Source organism: Phyllostomus discolor, chromosome 3 (genome assembly GCF_004126475.2).
Source record: "Phyllostomus discolor isolate MPI-MPIP mPhyDis1 chromosome 3, mPhyDis1.pri.v3, whole genome shotgun sequence".
Classification (NCBI taxonomy): Eukaryota; Metazoa; Chordata; class Mammalia; order Chiroptera; family Phyllostomidae; genus Phyllostomus; species Phyllostomus discolor.
Window position 1 is genome coordinate 77,976,923 of NC_040905.2, and position 26,968 is coordinate 78,003,890.

Below are 26,968 nucleotides of genomic sequence, written 5' to 3' on the forward strand. Positions count from 1 at the left end.
TAAACACTCCTAGGCTGACTCATTATTCTTAAGATTTTTTTCCTATTTTCTTGTTGAGAAGTCTAATTTCCAATAGTTAGAAATATAAAATTTACTTTTCTGTTATTTAAATTACTATTTCTTTGTGATAAATCCTAGTATTAAATTTGGTGATACTTATTATTCTAGTTTACATGTTTGTTGACATCTCAACAGTCCTCTTGGGAGGCATCATAGTATCAGATTAGTTTGTTTTTTTGTTCGTTTTTAAATTTTATTTATTTATTTACTTTAATATATTTTATTGATTATGCTGTTACAGTTGTCCCATTTTCCCCCCTTCACTCCCCTCCACCCTGTACACCCTCTCCCACCCATATCCCCCCCTTTAATCATGTCCATTTGTCATACTTATGAGTTCTTTAGCTTCTACATTTCCCATACTATTCTTACCCTCCCCCTATCTATTTTGAACCTACAATCTATGCTACTTATTCTCTGTACCTTTTCCCCCTCTCTCCTCCTCCCACTCCCCTGTTGCTAACCCTCCATGTGATCTCCATTTCTGTGGTCTGTTCCTGTTCTAGTTGTTTGCTTAGTTTCTTTTGGTTCTGCTTTAGGTGTGGTTGTTAATAATTGTGAGTGTGGTTGTTAATCTGAGTTTGCTGTCCTTTTACTATACATGTTTTTTCTTTATCTTCTTTTCTTAGATAAGTCCTTTTACCATTTCATAAAATAAGGGCTTGGTGATGATGAACTCCTTTAACTTGACCTTATCTGAGAAGCACTTTATATGCCCTTCCATTCTAAATGAAAGCTTTGCTGGATAGAGTATTCTGGGATGTAGATCTTTGCCTTTCATGACTTGGAATGCTTCTTTCCAGCCCCTTCTGGCCTGTAAGGTCTCTCTTGAGAAATCAGCTGGCAGTCTGATGGGAACTCCTTTGTAGGTGACTGTCCCCTTATCTCTTGCTGCTTCTAGGATTCTCTCCTTCATTTTTACCTTGGCTAATGTAATTATGATGTGCCTTGGTGTGTTTCTTCTTGGGTCCAACTTCTTTGGGGCTCTCTGAGCTTCCTGGATTTCCTGGAAGTCTATTTTCTTTGCCAAAATGGGGAAGTTCTCCTTTATTATTTGTTCAAATACGTGTTCAATCTGTTGCTTTTCCTCTTCCCCTTCTGGTACTCCTGTAATTTGGATGTTGGAACGTTTAAAGATGTCCTGGAGGTTCCTAAGCTTCTCCTCGTTTTTTTGAATTCTTATTTCTCCATTCTTTCTTGTTTGGTTGTTTTTTTCTTCCTTCTGGTCCAATTGTTTTGAATCCCAGTTTCCTCCCCATCACTATTGGTTCTCCATGCATCTTCCTTCATCTCTTTTATGGTAACCTGCATTTTTTCATGTAATTTGTGCCCAAAATCAACCAATTCTGTGAGCTTCCTGATCACCAGTGTTTTGAACTGTGCATCTGATAGATTGGCTATCTCTTGGTCGCTCAAAAGGATGAGTCCTGGGGCATTGATCTGTTCTTCTGTTTGAGACATGTCTCTCTCTCTCTCTCTCTTTTTTTTTTGGTCTGGTCACTCCTGTTATGGTGAGGGGCAGAGCCTTAGGTGTTCACCAGGGTTGGGCACCCCAGTCACTAGATTGTGATGTTGTATGCGGGGGAGGGGGAGGGGGCGGCAGGGAACAATGGCGGTAGCTCCGTTCTCCTGGGACTTCAGTCCCTTTTCTGGAATCCTAGGTTTCGTGCTCCACCCTGGTCCACAATCGCCACCTCACTGGGTTCGCCACCTGCTGCTTGCGTACTTAGGGTCCACCGCTGCAATCTTGTGCGCCCCAGATGTCTTACGAGCTCCCAGTTGCCTTATGCACCTAGTTCTCCCTGTTCTCCACAAGTCTCAACCCACTCCCGGCTGCTCCTCTCCGCTCCTCCTACCAGTCTGGATGAACGGGTCTACTTCAACTTCTTGGCTGTCCGACTTCCGTTCAGTTAAATTCTCTGCCAGTTCTGGGTGTTATTCTGCCTCTAAATTGTTGTTGTTCTAATCTTGGTTGTGTGTGGAGGTACGGTGCATCCACCTATGCCTCCATCTTGCCGGAAGTCCAGATTAGTGTTTGGAGTCAGATGGTTAAATGTTGGGTCTGTCACCCAACAGTTACATAACTTTGAGCAAATTACTTAGCCTTACCCATCTCCAATTTTCTTGTTTGTAAATGCTGATGTTTATACCTACCTTGCCAGCATTGTTACAAGAATTAGAACTGATGTATATAATGCAGTTAGCATAGGGCCTAGAATGTAGTAGACATTGTTATTATTTACTTTATAGTGGTGAAGGATTTTGGAACTCAGGTACTAAAGTTAGAATTTTGGAGCTGGAAGCAACTTAAAATTTAATTTTCCCCCTTAAAAGTAGGTTTGAAAGAGAGGAAATAACTCAGTTTATGGTGTTTCTCCTTAAGGTGAATTTTTTATTTACAATATAGAATGGTAGGTTTTCAGGAAGGAATTGGATATAGAAGAGGAAAGCCCCCTTTGAGCTTGCATATTCAGTTTTTTGGTTCTTTAAATTTTTTTTTAAATTTTCATGTCAAAATTATTTCAGACTAACAAAAGAATGGCAAATGTAATACAAAGAATTCTTCCCCCATCCTATATTCACCTAGATCCCCAAATTTAACATCTTCCATATAACCACAGTGCAATGATTAAAATCAGGAAATTAACATTGATACAGTACTATCATCTAATCTACAGACTTTATACAAAATTTGCCAATTGTCCCATTAATGTCATTTTTTTCATTCAGAGCTCAATTCAGTTCACATGTTGCATTGATTTTTGTGTCTCCTAAGTCTTTTTTTACTGTGCAATAGTTCTTTATTTTTGTCTTTTATTCGTGTCTTTTATACCTTGATTCTTTGATGAGTACTAGATAGTTATTGTGTAGAGTATCCTCAGTTCAGATTTGTTTGGTGTTTCGTAAGAATTAAATCAGGTTATATATATTTTGGCAAGAAATACCCCAGAAGCAATGTTACTTCCCCTTTAATGCATCATATCAAGAGGCATGGTGTCATTTTGTCCCATTACTTAATGATATTTATTCTGATTTCTTGGTTAAGATGATGCCTGTCAGGTTTATTGTAAACTTCTATTTCCCCTTTATGCTTAAAGTATTTTGTGAGCAATAAATTTGAGACTATATAAATATCCTTTCTCAAATCTTTTTTTGGCCGTTAATTTCAACATCCATCAATAATTCTTGCCTGAAAGAATTATTATTGTGTTATTTGCCAAATGGTGATTTTTTTCCATTATGCCTTCTATATTTATTAGTTGAAACTCTATGAGGGAAAACTTTCTTTTAAATCAGTGTTCAAAACATCAAGTGTACCATGTTTAATTAAAGATAGAATGTCTTTTTAAGCCAAATACCATTTTGAAAATCAACTTCTGCTTGGAAGTTTAAATATAGTTCTAACAATTTATGTCCGTATGTTTTATAAAGTGTTCTCATGATTAGCTTTTGTGCAGAGAAAGAAATAATCAGAGGCTACCTTCATTTTTAAAATTAGTATTTGATATATTAGCCTTACAAACTCAAAATCCTGTTTTTCTTAGACTTCTAAATCCAACATACAAGTCATATTAAATCACTTTAATGGACAGGTGTAATTAACCTGGACTTTAATGAACAATGTAATTAAATTTCCTATAGTACAAACAGTCTTTGTTTTGTACAATACTTTGTTAATGTGGGTGGTAGAAATATTAGAAGTTAAAAATTTGCTTTATACTTTTCTGTATTTTTCATATTTTCTAAATAATCTCTTTTTACTACATTAAAAATGAAGTGCTATATTTTATTGTTGTTGGAAGGATTATTCCTACTAAATAAAAGAATATGAGTTCTGCAATAAGACTTTCCAGAATTTAATAAAAACCCTACTACATAACTGTGTTAGTAGTTAACTTTTTGCTTTAGATTACTCTTCTGCAAATGGTTGCTAATAAAAGTACCTGCCTTATGGGGTTACTATGAAAGATTAAATAAAATAATTTATTTAAAGCACTTGGAATAATAACAATGTCATATAATTAAGAGAACTAAATCACACAAAAAGAATCATTGATATAATCTCTTTCAGAATCATTATGATATAAATATAGAAGACAGGGAGTCCTTTCATCAATGCTTAATTTCTTTATATTGAAATTTAAAGTTTAATATCTGTAAATGGACAGTAAATGTTTCTATTTTTACTAAGATTGTCATCATTGGCACATTAGTGTCCACATCAGGTTAGTGCAAATCTAGTCCAGAATCCAGTCATATGCTGAGTTGAGTGTTATATACACACCTTAAACACCATACATTAAGGGCTCTGAATATTACAGTTATTGGTATATATTGGAGAATGTACTTAGGCTCTATTCATAGTTTTTCTTCAAAGGTGTAATTGGTCTGATTTTAGGTGGAGTCTGTCTCCCCCAGCTTTATTGGCACATTTTTTATGGTGTTTTTTGATTCCTGGTTTGAGCTAAATCAGTGATCTCTTTAGAACATTGTGCTGCTAAGAAAACATTTTTTTGGACCACTTAGCATATTTTTAGTATTCTTAAATTTATACCTACTATTCTTAGGCTTAAGACTTTTTCTTTCCCATAATATGTCAGTTTAACATTTATGTACTTCATTTAATAGTATAGATTAGAAACAGTAGGATCAATTCATCCTGAAAGGAACTGCATATTATCTTATATGTAATCTTTTAAGTGATATTACTTAAGAATATTTTATGGCATCCTTTTTTTTACCTAGTGCAAATTTTTATTTCTTTATATGTGTATAGTATTATACTACTAGCTAACATATATGGAGTACCTTTTTGGTGAGACACTGTTCTTAGCCCTTTATATTCATTTAATCACTAAAACCACTCTACGGTATAAGTGCTATAATTATGCTCAAATGAAGAAACTGAGACTTAAGAGTTAAATAGCTATGTATTTTTGGAAAACCACATATTATTTAAATGAAGGAAAATTTAAGATACAGTTTTCTTAGTAAATAAGAAATAGTTTTTCTCCCACTAGCTTTTGAATTCCTTGAGGCCAGAGATTAATGGCTATTTAGTAGGTTACATTATAATGAAATTAACTTTAAACTTTATATTATTTTTAAGATGAAACACAAGAGGGTGCTATTTACCATTCACTACTATTTTTTTTCTTTTTAAATAACCTTGTGAAATATAGTGCAACAACAACTTTATTTAATTTTGTTGTTGTTGTCCTGGCTAGAATCCCCATGGCCCATTAATTTGTATTTCTTATTTTTTTTTTTTTTACTTAAGTTTATAGATTATTAGTTTTGTATTGGTGGTGTCCATGTACCAGATAGGCAGTGTGTATCTTCTGGGCACTACATTTCTAATTATATTAAATAATTTTGCTAAAGCTAAATAAAAGTAATGGAAAGTTTTTTGAAGAGGGTCTTTTATTTTTTTAAACCAAATTTCACATTTGAGTCCAAAGAATTCTTTGGAATTCTTTTCCTAAATTAAGAACATGTACCTCAATAAATATGACATTTTGCTTTAGGGTACTGTTTTGTTTTTGTTTTTGTTTTTGTTTTTTAATATTCACATTTTTCATAGGTGGTATTGTTCAGATTTAAATATTGACTTTTTTTTCTAAGTTAACTAGCAAATCACAAAGCCTTGGCTGCCTCAGCATCTAGTTACCTTGTTTTTTATATCTGTATTTATCAGCAGTATTAAAATTCTCTTTTTATTTTCATTTTGTAATCACATGTTTTGAACATCCAAATAAATAATACTGGCTTCCATTTATTAGATGTGCTATGGGCATTATGCTGAGCACTTTATCTAAATCATTTAAATTTTTAAGGTGAAAGTAAATGAAGTGAAAATAGGATAGTCATCTTTGATGGTTAAAAAATGATGGCTACAATATATGTGTTGCCAGTAGAAATAGGGTTCTTCCATGGAGTCACAAGAAAAGCATGCCAGGGACCCACACAGAGGAGGATCAGGTGTAGTGGTAAGATTTATTGGAGCAAAAATAAAGGACTGTTTTTAGCTGCCCGTGTCCCATCCATGGCCACATAGTTCACCTCTGAACCACTGTGAGAAAAGACCAGATCCCAGAGATGCAGAACTTCTGTGTCTTATTTCTCCATCTGCATGTCACGGTGAAGGCTGTGCTTGGGTTGCAGCCAATGCTGAGCTTGGACCCGCACAGCTGCTACAGAGAGACAGTGCACGAATGCAGGAGTGAATGGGTGTTCATGCTACCAAACCAGGCCTTTGTTAAGCTTTGATTGTATCACCTGGGGCTTGGGAGCGAGCAGGCTGTTCATACTAATCTGTTTCTTTCCTAATTCTTTGCAGGGCTTGTGCTGAGCCCTTCCCTTAACCGAACTTCTCTTTACCCCAGGTTTGTCAGGCTAGACCCCACCCCTTTATGTCGCCATTTTGGCTCCTATTGCACTGCCTCAAAGTTTTGTCACATCGCCTCATCTAGCTCCCATTACACATGCACTAACCCCCCCTCCCCCCAGTTTAGCTGCTACTACACGTGTGTCTAGCTAAGGAATTTGCCCTGCTGTTTTTATTCCTTCATCAGTAATCCCAGCTAATGACTGGTAGCAAGTTCTTCCTGCCTGCTTTAAGAATTAAGTTGCTTGTTAGAAGATGCTACTGTCCTTTGGGGATCGTGAATGCTGTGGCTTCCTAGTGAATTAGGCTTAATGTCCAATTCCATTTGCTCCCTTCCTTAACTAACTAGCTGCTTATACTAACATATGGGCAAACCACTGAAATTGAAAAAACTAAGCATGAAAAAATAAAAGGTATACTGGAAACTTTATTCTGATTAATAACTCTAATAATGGTTTTAAATTTAGAAGGACCACCTCATACCATACACAGAAATCAATTCCAGACATCAGTCCAAACATGAAAAATAAAACTTAAAGCTTTTGTTTTCTTCTGTAGAATATCTTCTTGACCTTGCTGTAGGCAAAGATTACTTAAACTGGACATAATAAAGATTAATTATAGCCCTGACAGGGTCACTTAGTTGGTTGGAGTATCGTCCAGTACACCAAAAGGTTGCAGAATAGATCTCAGTCAGGGCCCATACTGGAGGCAACCAATTGATGTTTCTCTTTCACATTGATGTTTCTCTCTTTCCCCGACCCTTCTCTCTCTCTAAATTAGTGAATGCATCTTCAGGTGAGGATTAAAGGAAAGAAAAAGACCAGTAGAAAAAATGAGGAGGAGTCTTGAACAGACATCACTAAAAGCACATTTAAATGGCCAAGAAATAGGAAATTGTGCTCAGTCTCTTTAGCCATCAGGGAAGTAGAAATCACTACCACACACCTATAAGAATGGCTAAAATTAAAATATTGACAATATAAAGTGTTAGAAAGGATATGGAACTGTGGAAACTATCATATATTGCTATATGGGGTATAAATTTTTATAATTGCTTTGAAAATCTATGTGGCACTGTCTACAAAGCTGAATGTATGCCACTCTGTGACCCAGCAGTTCTCTAGCTATACATGCAGTAGATATGTGTGAGTAAATTTACTAAAAAACACATAAAAGGATGTTCTTAGCAGTACTAATTCTAACAGCCCAGTTCTGGAAACACCCCAAATTTCTGACAATGGTGAATAGATAAATACATTGTGGTATATTAATGCAATGGCATACTGTGCAACAAGGATCAGTGAGCTATTGTATTAATGACAAAGAATCTAATCACAAAGATTATATACTGCATGATCCCATTTAACTATAGTTCAGAAACAGGCAAAACATTATATATAGTGTTAGGGTAATGTTACCTTTGATGGTGGTAGCAACTGATGGAATATAAGGGGACTTCTGCAGTGTTGGTAATATTCTAACACTTGATTTGGGTGTTGGCTACACAGATGTGTTTACTTTGTGAAAATTCATCAGGTTGTACATTATTACAGTTTGTGCATTTTTCTCTTTGTATGTCATACTCCAGTGAAAATTTACCATTAAATGGCTTTATTTCCCATAACTTATTTAACTATGATTTCATAAATTGGTATTCAGACCATTTCCAATTTAAAAATACTGTTTCCAAAGAAATACTTTCCTCTTTCTCAATGGGAGAAGTTTTCTCTTTTTTGATCCCATTCTTACTTTTCCCAAGAAGTTAATATGTGTGAAGTGCTTACTCTGTGTTCAAGCAGCATTATCTCATTTAGTTCTTATAACAAGAATCTGTTATAACAAGAAGGAAAATGAATCTAAATTAGCTGAAAATAGAATGGATAAAGTCATTTCAGGGGCCATGTCACCAAGTCCTTGAGGGAAAATTAATAAAGTTGGGAATTTGGGTATTTTCTACCTACCACAAAAAATTGAAATAAGCTAGAAATTTAGTTGAGGCTGACATGTATGTTCCACACTTATTAGCTGCTTCTTAGTAGCTGTCATCTTAATAGCTGTCTCCTTTCCATAAATGAAATTATGAGTAAAATGTATATTCTTGGTTACTACAGACCTCTTATTTCTCTTAGTGACTCTGGTCTAAGTCAAGGGTCAACAAACTACAGCTTGCATATCAAATCCATCCTGCTACCTGTTTTTGTAAATAAAGTTTTTTGGAACAGAGCCATGCTTACTTGTTTAGGTATTATCTATGGCTGTTTTTGTGCTACACTGTATAGCAAAAAAACCCCTAAAATATTTACTTTTCTGCTCTTTGCAAAGAAGTTTGTTTGTCCTTGGTCTAAGACAGTGTTGATTATAGCCATCTAGTTATGTATCTACATTGTTTCAACTGTCTTATTTACCTTCATTGATGCCAGGAAGGAACCTTGGATTGTGGATCTGTGTAAAGTGACCTGAGGTCAGAGTAGTTACAGCAAGACACTTGCTGTTTAGAATTTACTGTTTGTCCCATTGGATCACGTATGAATAGGATGATTATACATTTCAGTTTGCTTGGAACAGTCCTCATTTACATCTCTTGTTCCAGGCTATTATATTATTGTAATATTGCATCTATTAGTATCATTATAATTAATAGCTGCTCTTTTTACTCTTAATAACCCCTCAAGTTTGGGTGATAGAATGGTTACTTTGTGAAAGCTACCATTGAGAAGGGTAGTGGGAATAGAAATATGAATAGAATAGATTTTGCCAACTATGCAAGGTGGAATTTTAGAGATTAATTTTTGATAGTTTATATCAGAAGTCTCCAAGACCATCTGAATGATTTACTGGCATTCACAGGACAAAAGTTGTGCTCATGGTGAGAGTTCATTGTGAAAGGATACAGAGTAAAATCATCCGTGCACATGGGGGAAGTCTGGAGGAAACCATGTGCAAGCTTCCAGGTGTCCCTTCCCCGTGGAGTCACACAAGGTGTGTTTAACTCCCCCAGAAATGATTCATGATGACATGTGAGAAGTGTTCCCAACCAGTGAAGCATATCCTAGCCTGGGTGTCCAGGATTTTCATTGGAGGTCAATCACATAGGTATATTGCCCATGTGTGGCTGTCTTGGTACTTAAATTCCAGAACATTAGAGAAAAAGAGATGTTCGACATATATCATATTGATAGCATAAACTGTCTGCTCATACTGTGGCCCAAGGATTCAGGCATGTAAACACTCTTTTCATACAGAACTTTCCAAGAGCTCAGTTCCCAGAGGCTAGCCAAAGGCTAGTCTGAAAACAGGCCGTTTTGGAGAATGTGTAGGGTTTGAGCAACCCAGGTCTGCTGAGTTAATCCTTTCCCATACAAGGTCATACAAGGTATTCAAGCCAGAGATGGAACCCAGTAAATCTAATTCCAAAGTCTGTGTTCTTTGCATAAGTAATTTTTAGTCATCTTTTATACCGATTTGCTAATTAGAAATTACTGGCTACGTTAGATGTGATAGAGACTTGGACTATGCCCATCTATCCTGAAAATACTTCTAATAAGCTTTCTTTTTTTCCTTACTTGAGGACAGGGTGTTTGGTTTCAGTATTTTTTTAGTGGTTTAGTAAGTAATAGTGCTAAGAATTTCTATTTCTTAATTCTATTTTAGGCAAAGTGTGTTTTATATATTAATGTATTGAAAAGTAGCTTACATGAAAAATAGTCTATAATTACTCCTTTTGCACTTAATACAACTTTTTAATTTAAAAAAGAAAAGTATGATAATAGATTTACAGAAGTTTTTGTTCACAATTAAGAATTGTCTACCTTGTAGATAATAGATTTCATGAACTTACTTAGTTCTCAAAAGCTTTTAACCCTTTTCTCTTTCTCTCTTTTTTTTTAGGTATTTGTGGAAACATTAGACAAGTGTTTTGAAAATGTCTGTGAACTGGATTTAATTTTCCATGTAGACAAGGTACTACTGTACTGTCAAATCTTTTAAGTTTTTTAATCTAAGGAAAATGTTAGTTTTTAATTGGCAAAGTAAAAACGGATTTAGTGAATACTATTTTATTTCTTTATATTCAATTTTAAGTTATTTTTACTATGAGCCAGACACTGCTTAGAGAAGAAGGTTCAGACACTGTGCTAGAGGAGCTCACATCTAAAGGAAGAAACAGTGGCATTAACAAGTAACAGTGTGTTCAGAGTGTTAAGGGGAACACACCTGAACCACCTACCTCTGCCTAGGATTGTGTGAATGGAGGACATTATATTTTAACTGGATTTTTAAGGATTAGTAGATATTTTCTCAGACAGAAAATGAGAGATGGCCCTACAGGCAAAGATGTAAAATGTAGGCTTCTCATGAGGGGGAATTATTTTGATCAAGAGGCCTGATTTTGAAGTGCCTTTAGTCCCATGGACTTTAGACTTTATTCTGAAGCAATTTAATCTTTTTAAACAAGCTTTTATTGGCATTATTTTTGCTTTGTTTGTACATTTTGATTACTTTTTTCTACTTTATGGAAATTGGATTGGTAGATGGAAGATTAAAGACAGGGAAATCAATTTAGAAATCTGTTGCAGTAATCCAAGTAGAAATGAATTAAGGCAGTATTGGAGGGATGAAGGAAAGAATTGACAGGACCTGATGGCCTACCGAAAGCTGGAGGTAAGAGAGGGAAAGAATAGCTGAGTTTTCTAATCAGTATTACTGGGTATTAGTGATACAAGATTTAAAAGGAGGAGATTCCACTTTTATTTTATGTATATATACAGGTTTTTTTCCCCCTGTATCAAATTAATGTAATGTAACAGATTGTTTTAAACGATTAAGCCATCAAATAAAATAATCTGAAAATAAGCTTTGGAAAATTTTAGCAAAATGTGATTTTTAAAAATTAGCTTTATTGAGGTATAATTCACATGTATACAATTAATTAAGAAAAGTATGATAATAGGTTTACCATTAAATCTGTTGGTATCAGTTTTGGCAAATGTATATAGGTATGTAACCACTACCACAGTCAAGCTATAGTATAAGGAATGCATTTTAATATTTGTGAACATCAAAAGGATATATTTATCTTTAACCAATTTTCTAGATCATTTTTCTCATTTATTAAGTGATTTGATTTCAGGTATAAATTCTTTTGGACAGAGAACTTAAACTTGACATTTTTAAGAGTTTATTTTTAGTTTTCTACTGCTTTTCTCTAGCTATTATGTCTTATGTTTTTCCACATTTACAAAGACCTGTTATTTTTAGTTATTAGGGTTTACGATATTCAAAGTTATGTTTTGGTACATGATTAAAATGCTATAAAAAGCTCTATTTTAAAAATGACTGCTCAAAGATCGATAGTTTATATGATACATTTAGCAATTTTTTAAAGAAAATTGACAATACTTAATAAAATATTGCTGTGAGTAAAGTTCTCACATTTTTACAAGAGGATAAAGGTTTTCCTCAATGGGGAAATAAAGCTCTTCCATTCATGACATATAATGATTTTTAAACTTCTATTTTATAAATGTACATTCATTACTAGAAAGTACAGAGAAGAGGAAAATAAACGGAAGCCATCTCAGTTTCAAAGATTGCCCAGTGTTAAAAGATCAATTGAGGCATATTAAAAACTTTAAGCCATGGCTGGGTTGCTCATTTGGTTGGAGCACCATCCCATGCACCAAAAGGTTCCTGGTTTGATTCCCAATCGGCACATTTTTAGGTTGTGGGTTCAATCCCTGGTGAGGTTGCATATGAGAGGCAACGAGTCGATCTCTCTCTCTCTCTCTCTCTCTCTGTCTTTCCTCCCCCCTTCCCCTCATTCTCTCTAAATCAATAAACAAATCCTTGGTTGAGGATTTGAAGAAAATAAAATAAAGATTTTCAGAGTTAACTTGAGCAAAATTGTTTGAAGTTGGGCAGTACCAAACCAGAAGTGTTAGGAGCACTCTACTGACAGGAGCCAGGCAAAAGGCTTTTTATAGAGAAGAGACAGAAGCCAAGCAAGGAAATTATCTGATTAGCTCTAGCTTTAGCAGTTATATTTTTTGTGAAAGCTGAGTTGGCTGTTTATGATTGGTTGTCCTTTGGTCTCCATTTCTTAACCTTAGGCATTTACAGGCTAGGTTTTGCTTTGCTTACATAAGCTGCTGAGGTATTAGAACCACCTCAGTCTAATGGCCTCCTTAACTTAACACTGGCATTAACACTTAGAGTATGTATATTTCTAGATTTTTTTTGTATAAATAAGTACAGAAATATGTCTTTAAAAGTAGGATTATACAATATGTAGTGTGTATAGCCTATTCATTTCACACACCAGTGTGTTACTTTTAGTACTTGTCAAAGTTAGCTATATTTCTTCTTTCTGAGCTAAGCTTTTATTTTAATTTTTTCAATGCAATGAGACAAAAGAGCCAATATACCTAGAGTCAGAGACCAAACATTTCCTGTCCCCCCTATATTCTCTGTCTAAAACAATGCTAGCCTTGTTTTCAGTCCTTCTATGCAAGTTTCCATGTGGCCCCCTGCCCAGTCCCTAAGCTGGTGTCTTTTCCAATTTCTTATAAATCTTTAACTACTGATTTATGTATCTGTCACATAGGCTAATATTGTTGTCACCCTGAAGCAGTGGGATAGCCCACCCTACCCAAAATTGGTTTGAATATAGAGACTGAAGATGCCACATATATACCAGGAGGACCTGATCTGAAAAGGTTTATCATTCACATAATAAAATTTTCTGGGGAGAGCAGGGAACAGCAGTTAACTTAGGGTCTTATGTGGTTATGGGGTGGGGCTGGGATGGGTTTCCACATTCAAGCCAGGTCTTAAGTGGTTTGAACTTCCCACCAGTGCAAAGGAAGAAGCAACTGGACTTTCTTACCCCGGTATGGGACAGAAAAGGAAGGGGGAGTTGTAGGAATTAAAAACTGTCAACAACCAAACATCAAGAATAGAGTCGAACTGTTATTATAGCTATATTATGTGGTGGTAATACCAGTAACTTGGTTCATTTCTTATTTATACTACATGTCCATTTTGGGTGTGCTGGAATAGTCTGCTTCTTTGCTTAAACTGGATTACCTGCCCATTTCCCAATCACTGTAGTTTTAATTGGGCAGCCCCAGGTTGCCACTACTGCAACACAGTGTCAAATTCCTGAGCAAAGATGAGAAAGGTAAAGTTGAATGAAGGGCTTGGTTTGGAGGGTGTATGACTCTGATATTGACAGCTGTGAATGTGCTTTGTCTACCCCTCACTGCCTTCACCCCCTTCCCCAGTTGTTCAAGATAAGGGATATCTGATTGCAGGCCTAAGTGTCTTTCCTACCCTTCAGGCTAGGAGAATGAATGATTATGAGCCTAGTGGTTTCTCAGTTCACTCCCTCTTTAGGAGTTTGACAGCCTATCCTTAAATTGCAGCACGTACAGAGACTCCTTTTCCTTTCTCCATCTGAAAATATCTAGCCATAAAATATCCCAGTAACCAGACCTAAGTACCATTGAGCCAACAGAGAAAAAGACTACCATTTCAGCAAGAGATAAGGAACAGTTTCAATAATCTGAACATATATGCTGCATGAAAAAGAACCACTACAGAAGGTAGATGAACACTTGAAATTTAAAAATAATAAAAAGTACTTAACAGAGATGCAATTTTGAAGTCTTCTGGGGGCTTAAAAAAACATGTTTTTCAAACTGTACTATTTAAAAGGAGAGGATGGTCATAGCTGAGGACTGAATTATAGGTGTAAGGGTAGAAAATAATCTCAAAGCTCAGAATGGAAAGATTAAAGAGAGGGAAAACATGAAAAAAAAAAAGACACTTTAAAAAATATTTTATTTATTTATTTTTAGAGAGAGAGGGGAAAGGAGGGAGAAAGAGGGAGAGTAACAATGTGTGAGAGAAACAGCAATCAGTTGCCTCTCTCAGGACCCATCTGGGAACCTGAGCAACAACTCAGGCAAGTGCCCTGACTGGGAATCGAATTGGCGGCCTTTCAGTCCACAGGCCAGTGCTCAATCCACTGAGCCAAACCAGTCAGAGGGGGCAAAGAGACTTTAAAGGGTATATTTTACATGCATTATAGAATTTTGATTATGTTATTTAATTGGGGAGAAGAATAGGGCATAATGAGAGCATTTTAGTAGGGAAATAGGGCATCCCGGTGGTAGAAAGAGTTGATATTTGGTTTGCAAATAATAATAAAGTCATATTTACTCTGGCTGAGTGACTGGGTTGGAGCAGTTGTCCATACACCAAAAAGGTTGCTGGTTCAATCCCTGATCAAGGCACATACCAAGGCTGCACGTTTGATCCCCCATCAGGGTGCATAGGGAAAGCAACCGATTGATGTTTCTCTCTCTCATGGATGTTTCTTTCTTTCTCTCTCTCCTTCTCTCCCCCCTCCCTTTCTCCCTCTCCCACCCCCACCCTTTCCCTACCTTTCTTTCTCCCTCCCTCACTTTCTCTATAAAATCAATAAACATATCCTCGGGTGAGAATTAAAAAAAATAATAATATCATATTTGTTTGACTAAAACAGCAAGGAAAGAGACAGTATTCATTAATGAAAATTATAAACAATAGAATCTGATTTAAAAGAAGGGGAAATAATATAAATAAAGTTTGATCAAATCAACCAACACTGTGGGGGGAAAAGAAGTAACAATTTGAAATAGATACATTATTCAATACACTAAGTGTGAACTGAAGGTAATAATTCATTAAAAGACAAGCGATGGGTTTTAAAGTCAGAGTTTATATACAAAAGAGTATTTTTCTTTATTTACCAGTTTTCAAAACACTTCTCTAAAACCCTCCAAAATGATCTTTGAATTTTTTTACTATCCTTGTGACTTTTGAATTTTAACATAATTTGCTTTAAGTCACTCCAGATACTGTTTTGTTGTTGTTGTTGTTGTTTGTTGTTGTTGTTTTGATGCTCAGATTGCTTCATCTTTGGCCAATGGGAACTCTTTCAGGTTGTCTTCAGAGTCCTTTTGACATGATCTCTCTCCCCATGGACTTTGATAGCTGCTTTGTGTTCTGGTACAACTAGATAGACTCATTTTGTTCATTTCCTGCTCAAGACATGTTATCAGCCATTCCTTTTAGGAACCTAATTCCTTTTAGGGGAAAATGGTAAATAGAAACCACAGTCTGGAGGTGCTTTATGGAGCGGGTCATTGTTTCTAGGTCTTTTCTATGGACAGAGCATCTCAAATATTTTCTGCCCCAGCCCTCGAGACAGCTATTTCTCTAAGTACCTCTAGTTCCTTATAGTGGACAATGATGTTTAGAAATGACAATCTGAGCACCATGTATGCTCATTGAGAAAGGGGTGATATTACTCCTGGTTCTCTGTGAAATAAGCTGGGAAATAAATACACATACACACACATTTATTTCTATATCTTGTTATATATTAAACATCATTGAGTTCTTTTTAATATCTCAGAGTCTAGTGTAACACTATAGAAGTTATTTTAGCCTTTTCCTTTTTCATATTTGCAAATTGCTTCTCTGACAAGAGATTTTGATTATTTATGTTCTTCTTATTGTTGTTCTAGATACATTTACTTGTTTGTTCAGTACTTCTTTTTTATAACCAAACTTCTGGCTCAGACATTCAAAAGCTAATCTTCAGACATGCCAGTCACCACCCTTCCCTGCCAGCACTAATCAAAAACTTGGCCCTAGATACATCAGCCCCCACCCCATCTACTCAGCAACTTGTTAAGTCAATTCTGATAAAAATTGCAGTGAGTAAAGTATTTTTAAAAACCTATATGATTTTAAAAAGAACTCAATGGAATTTCTAGAAGAGAAAAAATGTCAATTAAAATTTTCACTGGGTGGGTTTAAAAGTAGATTAGAAAAAAATTGAAATAATGAAAGATAGTTTACAGGTTGGGGAGGATAGAATGAGAAAGGTCTAATGAACCTTCATTCTTAGTCTCAGCAGAAGAGGAGAGAAAGAATGAAGCATATTCAATATCTGAGTATCTGATAGCTGATGATTTTCCAGAATTATTATAAGATACAAATCCACAGATAAAAGATTCAAAGCAGAATAAATAAAAAGAAATCTACATCTGAGCTCTTCATATTCTGCGGAAATAAAAGACACATTAACTTCACAGGAGCAATGAAAATTGGAGACTGATTTCTCAACAACAACCGTGGAAATTAGAAGACAATGTGTTGAAAGAAAATAACTGCCAACTGTATTCTAAAATCAGCAAAAATATCTTTCAAGAATATGTGTGAAATAAAGGCATTGTCAGAGGAACAAATAATGAGAGAATTTGCTACCACCAAGCCTTCACTAAAGGAAATGCTAAAGAGGGTACTTTATATAGAAGGAAGTCCGAGACCTAGGAAGGAATGAGGTGGAGAGGAGTAAGAGCTAAGAAAATAGTAAATTTGTGGATAAAGATAAAAGAACATTGATTGTTAAAGTACTTGTGGGTTTAGGACAGAAAAAATGTAGCATTAAAATACAAGTCAACAATAACGCATAAACCAGGAAGGATCAATCAGAGTTGCAGTATTCTAAAGTCTTTTACTGAGCAGCTCTTATTTTTTAATTAGTAGCTTTTAAAAAAGATTTTTTAAAGTATATTTTATTAACTACACTATTACAGTTGTCCTAATTTTTTTCTCCCCTTTATCCCCCTCCTCCTGGCCCCTCCTTCTCCAGCATTCCACCCCACCATAGTTGTACATGTCCATCAGTTGTACATATAAGTTCTTTGGCTTCTCCATTTCCTATACTATTCTTAATCTCCCCCAGTTTATTTTGTGTCTGTTATGCTTCTTATTTCTTGTACCTTTCCTCCCTATTCTCCACCTCCTCCTCCTCCCCACTGATAACCCTCCAGGTGATCTCCATTTTTGTGAATCTGTTCCTGTTCTTGTTGTTTGCTTAGTTTGTTTTTGTTTTTTAGGTTCAATTGCTGATAGTTGTGTTTGTTGTCATTTTACTGTTCATAATTCTTGGCCTTCTATTTCTTAGGTAAGTGCCTTTAACTTTTCATATAATAAGGGCTTGGTGATGATGAATTCCTTTAACTTGACTTTATCTGGGAAACACTTTATCTGCCCTTCCATTCTAAATGATGGTTTTGCTGGATAGAGTAATCTTGGATGTAGGTTCTTGCCTCTCATGACTTGGAATACTTCTTTCCATCCCCTTTTTGCGTGTAAGGTTTCTTTTGAGAAATCAACTGATAGTCTTGTGGGAACTCCTTTGTAGGTAACTGTCTCCTTTTCTCTTGCTGCTTCTAGGATTCTCCTTCATTTGAATCTTGGGTAATGTAATTGTGATGTGCCCTGGATTGTGCTTCCTTGGGTCCAGCTTCATTGACTCTCTGAGCTTCCTGGACCTTTAGGAAGACTGTTTCCTTTGCCAGATTGGGGCAGTTCTTCTTCGTTACGTTTTCAAATAAGTTTTCAATGTCTTGCTCTTTTCTCCTTCTGGCACCTCTATGATTTGGATGTTGGAATGTTTAAAATTGTCTCGGAGGTCCCTAAGCCTCTCTCATTTTTTTTAACAATTTTTTTAAAGATTTTATTTATTTATTTTTACAGAGGGAAGGGGGAGAGAGAGAGAGAGAGAGAAACATCAATGTGCGGTTGCTGGGGGTCATGGCCTGCAACCCAGGCATGTGCCCTGACTGGGAATCAAACCTGCGGCACTTTGCTTCACAGCCCGCGCTCAATCCACTGAGCTACACCAGCCAGGGCGCCTCTCTCATTTTTATGAATTCATGTTTCTTCATTCTGTTTTGCTTGAATGTTTATTTCTTCCTCATGCTCTAAATCATTGATTTGAGTCCCAGTTTCCTTTCCTTCATTTTTGGTTTCCTGTACATTTTCCTTTATTTCATTTTGCATTGCCTTCACTTTTTCCTGTATTTAGCGACCATACTCAGCCATTTCTGTGAGCACCTTGATTATCAATGTTTTGAACTCTGCATCTGATAGGTTGACTATCTCTTAGTCACTTAGTTCTTTTCCTGGAGTTTTGATCTGTTCTTTCATTTGGGCCGTATTCTTTTGTTTCGGCATACCAGTCTGGATGAATATTTCTTTAACTCCTTGGTTGTTGGACTTCCATATACTTTGATTTTCTGGAAGTTCTGGTTGTTTTTTGTTTTTAAATTTGTTGTCCTTCTTTTGGTTGTGTGAAGAGGCAACATGTATCTACCTATACCTTCATTTTTTCTGAAGTTCATCATATGAATATCTATCAAAGTCATATCTATGACTTTGAGTGACTATACCCCTGTTGTTTTATATTAGTCAGCAATTAGCAAATGTCTTCATTATTATTATGTAATATGTTACTTACATACCTCACTTTTCTATTTTTATCTTGAAAATATAACCAAAATTTTGATAGGCTAACAAAATACATTCCAAATTGATTTCAATATTATTTTCAAAATCTTTATACTTTTTTTATAATTTATGTTTAATTATAAAATATACATAAAATAAAATTTACCATTTTAATCATTTATAAGTGTACAGTTTAATAGTGTTAAGTGTAAGTATATTTACGTTGTTGTGCACACAGTCTCCAACTTTTCATGCCCATTAAACAACTCCTCCTCTCCTCAGCCCTGGCAACCACTATTCTACTTTTTGTTTCTGTAAGTTTGACTACTTTAGATACCTGGTATAAGGAGAATCATACAGCATTTGTCTTTTTGTGTCTGGCTTAATACACTTAGCATAATGTCTTAAAGATTAATGTTCATTTTGTAGCACATGTCATAAGGTTGAATAATATTCTACTGTATGAATATACCATATTTTGTTTCTCCATTCATCTGTCAAGGAATATTTGTGTTACTTTTGCTTTTTTTGAGATTTTTTTTCAATTGTTTTTTAATCAGATTTATCGGTGTGATGTTGGTTTGCAAAACCATACAGATTTCAAGTGTAAAACTAAAAAAAAGTCATCTGCACACTGCATCCTGTGCCCGCCACCCCAAGCAAAGTCTCTTTCCATTCCTATTTCCCTCACCTTGGCCCACCTTCACCTACTCCCTAGCCCCCTTTCCCTCTGGCTATCACCACATTGTTGTCAGTGTGTATGTGCTATATATATATGTTTTTTGGTTAATCCCTTTACCTTCTTTTGTCCAGTCCCCTAAACCTCCTCCCCTTTGACAGCTGTCAGACTGTTTCATGTATCCATGCCTGTTTGTATTTTGTTCATCAGTTTATTTTATACATTAGAGTCCACATATAAGTGAGATCAGATGGTATTTTTCCTTCTGATGGGCTATTTCACTTAGCATAATAACCTTCAGGTCTATCCATGCTGTTGCAAAAACATTTCCTTTTTTTTCCACAGCTGAGTAGTATGCCACTGTGTAAATGTACCACTGTTTGTTTTTTTTTAATGAACTATAGAAATGATCCCTGAAAGTATAGTCTTACTACTGTTTTATTTTTTTATGCACTCATCTACTGATGGGCACCTGTGCTGTTTCCTCATCTTAGCTATTGTAAATAATGCTGCATTAACATAGGGGTGCAAATACTCTCTCAAATTAGCATTTTAGATTCCTTTGGGTGCATTCCCAGAAGTGGAATCACCAGGTCTAAAGGCAGTTCGATTTTTAATTTTTTGAGGAAACTTCACACTGTCAGTGGCTGTTCCAGTCTGCATTTCTACCAATGGTGCATGAGGGTTCCCTTTTCTCGACATTTTTGCCAGCACTTGTTCTTTGTTGATTAATTGATGACAGCTACTGTTGCAGGTGTTAGGTGATAACTCATTGTGGTTTTAATTTGCATCTTTCTAATGATCAGTGATGTCGAGTATCTTTTCATATGTCTATTGGCCATCTGTACATCCTCTTTGCCCATTTTTAAATAGGGTTGTTTGTCATCTTTGTATTGAGTTGTGTAAGTTCTTTATATATTTTTGAAATTAACCCCTTATAAGATGTGTCATTGGCAAATATGTTCCCCTATTCAATGGGTTCAACTTTTCATTTTGTTGATGATTTCTTTAGCTGCATAAAGATTTTTAGTTTGATGTGGTCCCATTTGTTAAATTTTTTCTTTCTTTCCCTTTCAAAAGGAGATATATTGGCAAAGATATTGGTATGAGAGATGTATGAGATTTTACTGCCTTTATTTTCTTACAAGAGTTTAATGGTTTTGCAACTTCTTTTTAAGTATTTTATCCTTTTTGAGTTTATTCTTGTGTATGGTGAAAGTTGGTGGTCTAGTTTCATTTTTTGCATGTACCTGTCTGATTTTCCCAATACCATTTATTGAAGAGATTATCTTTACTCCGTTGTATGATCTTGCCTCCTTTGTCAAATATTAATTGACAGTAAAGGTGTGTGTTTATTTCTGGGCTCTCTGTTTTGTCGCATTGATCTGGCTGCCTGTTCTTAGGCCAGTACAAGGCTGTTTTGATTACAGTGGCCTGGTAGTATAGTTTGATATCAGGTGGTGTGATACCTCCAACTTTGTTCTTCTTTCTCAAGATTGCTGTGGCTTTTCAGGGTCTTTTTTTAATTCAATATAAATTTTTGGAATATTTGTTCTAGATCTGTGAAATACACTATTAGTATTTTAATAGGAATAGTGTTGAATCTATAGATCACTTTGGGTAGTATGGATATTTTAATTATGTTTATTCTTTCAATCCACAAACACAGTATATACTTCCACTTATTTATGTCTTTTCTCAGTTTTTTTCTTTAGTATCCTATAATTTTCCAAGTGCAGATCTTTTACCTCCTTGGTTAAATTTATTCCTAGATACTTTATTTTTTTTTCAGGGTGCAGTAGTAAATGGGATTGTTTTTCTTAATTTCTCTTTCTGGTATTACATTATGGGTACATAAAAATGCCACAAATTTCTGAATATTAATTTTGTTTCCTATTTTACTGAATTCTTTTATTAGACTCTAATAGTTTTTTGTGGAGTCTTTATGGGTTTTCTATGCACAATATGATATCATGTATGAATAATGACAATTTTACTTCCTCATTTCCAATTTGGTCGCCTTTTATGGTTCTTCTTGTCTGATTGCTATGGCTAGTACTTCCCATACTCTGTTGAATAAGAGCAGTGAAAGCAGACATCCCTGTCTTGTTCCTGATCTTAAGGGAAATGCTTTTAGTTTTTGCTTGTTGAGTATGATGTTGGCAGTGGGTTTGTCATATATAGCCTTTATTATGTTGAGGTCTGATCCCTCTATTCCCATTATGCTGACAGGGTTTTTTTAAATCATAAGTGGGTGCTGGGTTTTATCAAATGCTTTTTCTGCATCTATTGATATTATGTGTTTTTTATTCCTGTATTTTGTTTATGTGATGCCTCATGTTTATTGATTTGCAAATATTGTACCAACCTTGCATCCTCAGAATAAATCCCACTTGATCATGGTATATAATCATTTTTTATTTTTTGTTTTTATTTATTGATTTGAGATTGGGAGAGAGAGAGCCAGACAGACAGACATTGATTTGTTGTCCCAATTATTTGTGCATTCATTGGTTGTTCCTTGTATGTTCGTTGACCAGAGATCAAACTCGCAGTCTTGGATGATGCTCTAAAACAGAGGTCTCCAACCCCCAGGCCCCTGTTAGGAACTGGGCTATTCAGCAGTAGGTGAGCAGCAGGCAATTATGTGAGGCTTCATCTGTGTTTCCACCCTGTCCCCACAACTTGCATTACCACCTGAGCTCTGCTGCATGTCAGATAAGCAGTGGCTCCTAGATTCTCATAGGAGTGCAAACCTTACTGTGAACTGTACATGCAAGGGATCTACGTTGCAAGCTCCTTATGAGAATCTAGTGCCTGCTGATCTAAGGTGGAACTGAGGCTGTGATGCTAGTCCTGGGGAGCGGCTGCAAATGCAGATTATCATTAGCAGAGAGGTTTGACTTCACATAGATCATAATAAATCAGCTGATTGCAGACTCATGTCAAAACCCTATCAGTGAGTGGCAAGTGATAATGGAGCTGCATTTGGTGGCAGGCTTTATAGTGGCAAGTGAGTTGATGTATTTCAGTTGTACAGCTGTATCTGGTAGCAGGCTTTAAGTCAGAATCCAACACTTATTTTAGCCTGCACATGGCCTGCCCATTTTATTTACCAATTCTGTTTGTGCCTCTTTCCTGCACTGTGCACTTGTCTCAGTCACAGTTTTGGTAAGCCCACATGCTAACCATAGCCAAAATGAGTAAAAACAAACGTCTCTGGAGAGTGTCTTTGAAAAGGAGGAAAGACCCAATGACGAAACAGCAGAAAACTCTAAGACTGACAGCAAAAAGAAAGCTGCATTTAAAAGAAAATACCAAGACCCCTACTTAAATTGTGGGTTCATTGCAACAGGTGATTCACATTCTTCAAGCCCACTTTGTATGTGTGGTAACTGGCTATCCAATGAAGCCATGAAAACTTCAAAGCTGTTTTGCCACATGGAAACCAAGCAACCCTGCATTAAAAGACAAACCTTTGGAGTTTTCCAGAAGAAAAAAATGTATACATGAAGAATGGAAGCAATTATTGAAGGCCACCACTTCATCAAATGTATCAGCACTAAGAACATCATTCTTAGTGTCTAACTGCATTGTTAAAGCTAAGAAGCCTTTTACTATTGGTGAATAGTTGATCCTGCCTGCTGCTAAGGACATTTGTCATGAATTTTTAGGAGTGACTGCAGTTTAAAAAGTGGCACGTGTTCCTCTTTCAATTAGTACCATAACTAGACGAACTGACAGAATAAGAGAGGATATCGAAGCATAACTGTTAGAGATGGACTAATGAGTCACTGTAGTATGCCATCCAGTTTGCTGAGTCTACTGATGTTGACAAGGCAACAATGCTTGTTTTTATGCGATACAATTTTCAGGAGGATGTGTGTGAGGATATGTTATAAGCATGTTTGTTGCCAACCAAAACCACAGCTACAGGACTATTCAAGTCTTTGAATGATTACATATCAGGAAAACTGAAGTGGTCATTTTGTCAGTATATGCACGCACAGAGCGGCTGCCATGACTGGACGGCTTGCTGGGTTCACTGCTTGAGTCAGAGAGGTCGCTTCTGAATGTGAGTCTACGCACTGTGTCTTTCATAGAGAAATGCTGGCTGGCCAAAAAATGTCACCTGAACTTAACAAGGTTTCACAGGATGAGATTAAAATTATCAACCACATTAAAGTACGTGATGCCTTTGACGCATGTCTGTTTGCATAGCTCTGTGAGGAGATGGACGCAGAGCACACATGTCCTCTCTCATACACAGAAGTGGGATGGCTTTCTAAAGGTGGATCACTGGCCAGAGTTTTTGAGTTACGAGAGCTGCTCCAGAGATTTCTTTTAGAAAAATAGTCACCACTGGCAGCACATTTCAGTGACACAGAATGGGTTACAAAAGTGCCCTACTTGTGTGGCCTAGTCAACCTGCTCAACGGACTCAATTTGTCACTTCAGGGAAGAAAAACAGCTGTGTTCAAGTTGGCAGAGAAAGTGGCTGCATTCAAAGCCAAACTGGAATTATAGGGCAATGAATGAACATTGGGATTTCTGACATGTTTCAAACAGTAGCAGAGATTTTGAAAGGGACTGAGCCAGGGCCTTCTTTCTCCCAGCTGGTGTGTGATCACCTATCTCAGCTTTCAAAAGAGTTTGAACATTACTTCCCAACCATAAACGACCCCTGAACTGGGAAGGAATGGATCTGTGGCCCCTTTGTGAATAAGCCAGGTGAATCGACTTTGTGCTAGAAGAGGATCAGCTGCTGGAGATCACAAATGACAGTGGCTTTAAAAGTATGTTTAAAATAACTTCAAACCTCCATACGTTCTAGATTAAAGTCAAGGCAGAATATCCTGAGATTGCCACAAAAGCACCGAACCTGCTTCCATTTCCAACCTCCTGTCGTTGTGAAGCAGAGTTTTCTGCAGTGAAAGCAACCAAAACAAAAATTACAGAGTAAACTGGACATAAGCAATACACTTCAATGTCACTGTCTCCCATCACCACCAGATGGGAGCATCTAGTTGCAGGAAAACAGTCTCAGGGCTCCCACTGATTCTGCATTATGGTGAGTTGTACAATTAGTTCATTATGTATTACAATGTAGTACTAATAGAAATAAAATGTGCAACAAACATAATTTACTCTTGAATCACCCCAAAACCATCACCATACACCTGGTCCATGGAAATATTGTCTTTCACAAACCAGTCCCTGGTGCCAAAATGGTTGGGGACCACTGCTTTAAGAAACTGAGCTACTCAGTCAGGCTGATGTATGATCTTTTTAATGTATTGATGGATCTGGTTTGCTAATATTTTGTTGAGGATTTTAGCACCCATGTTAACCAGGGATATTGGCCTATAGTTTTCTTTCTTTGTAATGTCTTTATATGGTTTTGTAATTAGGAGGAATGCTGTCCTCCTAAAAAGAGCTTGAAAGTTCCTGCCTCTTGATATTTTTAAAATAGTTTGAGAAGGTAAGTGTTAGTTTTTCTTTTTTTAATTTCAATCATTGTTCAAGTACAGTTTTCTCCCCCCTGCTCCCGTTCCAGCCCATCCACCCAACTCTCCCCCCTTCCCCCCATTACCCCCCACCCCTAGTTTTTGTCCATGTGTCCTCCAAATTTGTTCCTGTAATCCCTACCCATTCCCCCCTGAAATTCCCTCTTCTCTCCCCTCTGGCCACTGTCAGACTATCCCCTATTTCAGTGTCTTTGGTTATATTTTGCTAGTTTTTTGTTTTATTTTGTTTTGTTGTTTAGATTCCTGTTAAAGGTGATATCATGTGGTATTTGTCTTTCACTGCCTGGCTTGTTTCACTTAGCATAATGCTTTCCAGCTCCATCCATGCTGTTGCAAAGGGTATGAGCTCCTTCTTTCTTTCTGCTGCATAGAATTCCATTGTGTAAATGTACCATAGTTTTTTGATCCATTCATTTACTGGTGGGCATCTAGGTTGCTTCCAGCACCTAGCTATTATAAATTGTGCTGCTATGAACATCGGGGTGCAAAGGTTCTTTTGTATTGGTGTTTTAGTGTTCTTAGGATAGAGTCCCAGCAATGGAATTGCTGGGTCAAAAGGCAGATCCATTTTTAGTTTTCTGAGGAAGTTCCAAACTGCTTTCCATAATGGTTGTACCAGTCTGCAGTCCCACCAACAGTGCACTAGGGACCCCCTTTCTCCACATCCTCTCCAACACTTGTTGTTTGTTGCTTTGTTTATGATGGCCATTCTGACTGGTGTGAAGTGGTATTTCTTTAAATGCCTGGTAACATTTGTCTGTGAAGTCATAAGGTCCAAGACTTTTGTTTGCTGGGATGTTTTTTTTTATTACAGCTTTAATATCACTAGCTGTGATTGGTCTGTTCAGGTGTTCTGATTCTTCCTGATTCAGTTTTAGAAGATTTTATGTTTCTAGGAATTTATCCATTTTTCCCAGGTTATCTAATTCATTGGCATATAGTTGTTCATAATATTTTCTAACAACCCTGTGTATTTCTTTAGTGACAGTTGCTACTTCTCTCCCATTTCTGATTTTATTTGTTTGGGTCCTTTCTCTGTTTGTTCTTGATGAATCTGGTTAAAGGTTTGTCAGTCTTGTTCATCTTTTCAAAGAACCAGCTCTTGGATTCATTGATCTTTTGTATCATTTTTTCTTGATGAGACTGGTTAAAGTTTCGTCAATCTAGTTTACTTTTGAAAAACAAAGAACGAGCTCCTGGTTTTATTAGTCTTATGTATTTTTTTCATCTCTATGTCATTTATTTCCACTCTCATCTTTATTATTTTCTTCCTTCTACTTACTGTGGGATTTATTTGTTGTTTTTTCTTCTAGTTCTTTTTTGTTTAGGGTTAAATCATTTATTTGAGATTTTTCTTGCTTCTTGAGCCAGGCTTTCAGTGGAATGAACTTCCTTCTCAGTACTGGTTTCTCTGTGTCACATTGATTTTGATTGTTGTGTGTTCATTTTTATGTTCAGGTAGCTTTTGATCTTTTCCGTGATCTCATTGTTAACCCATTTATTGTTTAATAACATGTCATTTAGCCTCCATTTGTTTGAATGTTTCTCAGTTTTTTGTATTGTTATTGATTTCTAGTTTCATACCATTGTGGTCAGAGAAGATTATATGATTTCAATTCTTGAACTTGTTAAGACATATTTTGTGCCTAACATGTGGCCTATCTTTGAGAATGTTCCATGTGTACTTGAAAAGAACATGTATTTCTGCTGCTTAGTGATGAAATAGTCTGTAAATATCATGTGTCATTTAAGGTTGCTTTTGCCTTGTTGATATTTTTTTCTGGAAGATCTATCCTTTAATGTCATTAAGATGTTAAAATCCCCTACTATGACTATTGCTGTCAATCTCTCCCTTAATGTCCAGCAAGATTTTCTTTCATATTTTGTCCTGCCATGTTGGATGCACATGTTTACAAGGGTTATCTCCTCCTCTTAGATCGATCTTGTTATTGCCTTTGTTTT

The 26,968-nt window shown here is 36.1% G+C and overlaps 1 protein-coding gene across 3 annotated transcripts in view; it reads left to right on the plus strand.

The window, feature by feature from the left end:
• AP3S1 (adaptor related protein complex 3 subunit sigma 1) overlaps positions 1-26,968 on the plus strand; it is a 78,121-nt gene that overhangs the window by 36,575 nt on the left and 14,578 nt on the right. For all 3 annotated transcript variants that reach the window (XM_028514049.2, XM_036020675.1, XM_028514035.2), the window contains exon 4: positions 10,340-10,411. In XM_028514049.2, the coding sequence (XP_028369850.1) occupies positions 10,340-10,411 (72 nt within the window). The remainder of the gene's footprint in view (positions 1-10,339; positions 10,412-26,968) is intronic.